Genomic DNA, 2890 nt, shown 5'->3' with positions numbered 1-2890 from the left:
GATATTTTTTATTTTGAAAATATGTTTTTACTATAAATATATGTCAAAAGTAAATTTTTTATATTATATTCATTAATAAAAAATAACAATTCTAGTGCTATTATTTTTTGCAGATATGCGTGTCTTTTTGTGAAAAACGATTTAAAAGGTATATAATTATGCCGAAATCTAAATCAGTGTATAATTTGACATCACGGTATCGGAATTGTTTGCTAAATCAAGCTATTAAGAATATTAATAGTTTTCCTTCTTCTTCTACTGATGGTGCGGATGATGGAAATAATGTTGGGCATAACCTGGAAAATTTTTTTTCCTTCCCTTATAATGAAAAAGATCAATCAAATGAGTTGTCAAATGAGAATTCAAATGAGAATCATTTACAACATGAGCAACAAAGAAACTTTGGATATAATGAATTACATCATGATTACATTATTGAAGATTGTCTTGTAAAATCTGATTTATCTGCAATATTAAATGAGTCATCTTATGATAAATATCTTCAATTGTATTTCGCGCCTCTTCCTCAAGATAACAAGTAGTACTCCTCAATTCCATGCCGAGGGCGCCACAATATTTAAAGCTAGAATAAAAAATACTTCTCCATCTAGGCGTTATCCCCATTCCATCGGGCCCAATACGTCATTCTTTGTTGTTATACCGAGGTGATCACATCATCGATAGATTGATAATGGTTAGGATAATTGGAAAGAGAAAGCACAGAGCGGATTCGGAGGATGAATTCAAGGAAAATAGATTAGTAAAGAAGATGAAACGACTGTTAAAGGATTTTAAAAGACATAAAGATCGGTTACAGAGAAAACGCTCAAGTAAGTATCAGGTCAGACGAACAAGCGGTAATAAATTTAGATCCCTTGAAGAAAAGGGGGGTATACATATGTATATCCGTTAGGAAAGAATAGGATATTAAAATATAATACTTTTTCGTCGCGTCATAGGTCTAACCTATTGACGAACCACAGGCCCTAACCTGTTGGCGAGATTTATCTCTGAGACGAAAAGTATTCACACTCGAAAAGAGGGATGAAGAAACGTTGCATTGTTTTTCCACAGTTTTGATAAACATTCGTCGCGTCATAGGCCTAACCTATTGACGAGCCACAGGCTCTAACCTGGGGGGGCGATTTATCTCAAGACGAAAAATATTCACGCTCGAAAAGAGTGATGAATAAACATTGCATTATTTTCACTGGTTAAATAAACATTCGTCGCGTCATAGGCCCAGCCTATTGACGGGCCACAGGCTCTAACCTGTGAGCGAGCTTTGTCTCAGAGACGAAAGACACACATCTAATTATTAGATAATAAAGTGTTTTTATACATAAATTAGTCATGTCTAAATTTAATCTTGTCGACTCACAGGCTCTAACCTGTGAGAGACTTTATTCCAAGATAAGAGGTATACTAAATAAATTTTCTTGGCATATCTCGTAAGACATACGGTCTTATCATTTAATGAAGGTGGATCACCAACCTAATGTAAAAATAATCTTGTATTTTCGTATAAACTGAAAATGATTCTAAAAATAAGGTTATGGTTATTAGGTAGCCGTGAGATGGAATCAAAAGAGGTTGGTCGGAAACGATTGAGGTCGTTCAATGAGACGAACTTACAAGATCTGTCACAGAGCCCTTCTAGATCTCCACCTAGATCCTTACGAGATACATCACCTTCAATATACGGCGAGTTCAGTCAGGAACTGACAGAAGGCAAGGGTTTGACTTCAAATCATTCCCAGGATCCTCCTAATAACACTATCGCAACATCGGCGGAAAACACCATAAGAAATCAGCCAATAGTATCAGGTGTGGAGGCACCCTCTGAGATCCAGAAAACTGATATCCCGAATCAGGAAGAAGGGACCATCATTGAAGACCTGGATCTGGAGATCTTAGAGGCAATTGGCAAACGGATTGCGGAAGATAGAGTACTAGCTCCAGCCATCCCAAAAAACATTGCTGTTCGACTGGAGGATATTTTAAAGAAAGGGTTACCAAAAGAGGAGAGAGAGAAGTTGCTTAAGGAGCATGTACCGCCAAAGAATTGTGTCTTGATTGACCCTCCAAAATTAAACGAGGAGATTAAGGTCTCAATAGATGAAACATCAACAAAGCGTGACGATCGTATCATGATCAAACAAAAGAAGATCACGGCTTGCCTAGCCTTGCTGGGTGGTGTTATTGTGGATGTCATTAATAATAAGCAAGATGAGAAATTATCGCTCTCACAAATTACTCTCGTAAAAAAACTTAGTGAGGCTGCACGATTATTGGCGGATTTACAGAGGGATGAAACCCTGACTCGTAGGAGTCTAATTTTAACTGCAATTAGTAGCTCTCAAAAAGATACTCTAGAGGAAGCAAAAGCCGATGAGTGGCTCTTTGGCCAGAAGTTGGGAGAAAGACTAAAAGTAGCAAAATCAATCGAACGATCCGGTAAGGAATTGAAGGCAAAACTGAAGAACACGAAGAGGCCAAAAAACTCGAAAGTTCCGCCTCGACGTCAGCCTTTCAAAGCCAGAATGTCAGGCGGGTACCGGAACAAGAATTACAGAAACTAGTCCAACAAGAAAGACTGGGGAAATCAGAGCGGGGGAGACCGTAACAACTCCCAGTCACAGACGTCAACGCAGAAAAAAACGTAAATAATGTAAGTAGCCCGGCTGGCAGGTTGAAACTGTACTTAGAGGAATGGAAAAAACTAACTTCTAATATCAGGATTTTAGACTGGATAATAGGATACAAAATTCCTTTCGCTAAAACTGTGGTTCAAAATTCGACTCCTAGAGAACCGGCATGGTCCTTAAAAGAAAAAACGCTAGCGAAAGATCACATCGAGAAGTTAATCTCAAAAGGAGCTGTTAGTAAG

The 2890-nt window shown here is 37.9% G+C and overlaps 1 protein-coding gene across 1 annotated transcript; it reads left to right on the top strand.

Annotated features, from left to right (window-relative positions):
• Positions 1-730: 730 nt before the first annotated feature.
• LOC140675727 (uncharacterized) lies at positions 731-2649 on the top strand. Its single transcript, XM_072910355.1, has 2 exons — positions 731-830; positions 1567-2649. The coding sequence occupies exons 1-2, from the start codon at positions 770-772 to the stop codon at positions 2580-2582; spliced, it is 1077 nt and encodes a 358-aa protein (XP_072766456.1). The 5' UTR covers positions 731-769; the 3' UTR covers positions 2583-2649.
• Positions 2650-2890: the final 241 nt, after the last annotated feature.

Source organism: Anoplolepis gracilipes, unplaced genomic scaffold (assembly GCF_047496725.1).
Source record: "Anoplolepis gracilipes unplaced genomic scaffold, ASM4749672v1 Contig18, whole genome shotgun sequence".
In the NCBI taxonomy this organism is placed as follows: Eukaryota; Metazoa; Arthropoda; class Insecta; order Hymenoptera; family Formicidae; genus Anoplolepis; species Anoplolepis gracilipes.
Note: the sequence above shows the minus strand (reverse complement) of the source record. Positions and strands in the feature narration are given on the sequence as shown.

Bases quoted from the DNA above. Each gene is read 5' to 3' on its own strand.
- LOC140675727 (XM_072910355.1), top strand. From the start codon at position 770: ATGAAACGACTGTTAAAGGATTTTAAAAGACATAAAGATCGGTTACAG. The intron at 831-1,566 runs GTAAGTATCAGG...TATGGTTATTAG, and splicing joins GTTACAGAGAAAACGCTCAA to GTAGCCGTGAGATGGAATCA.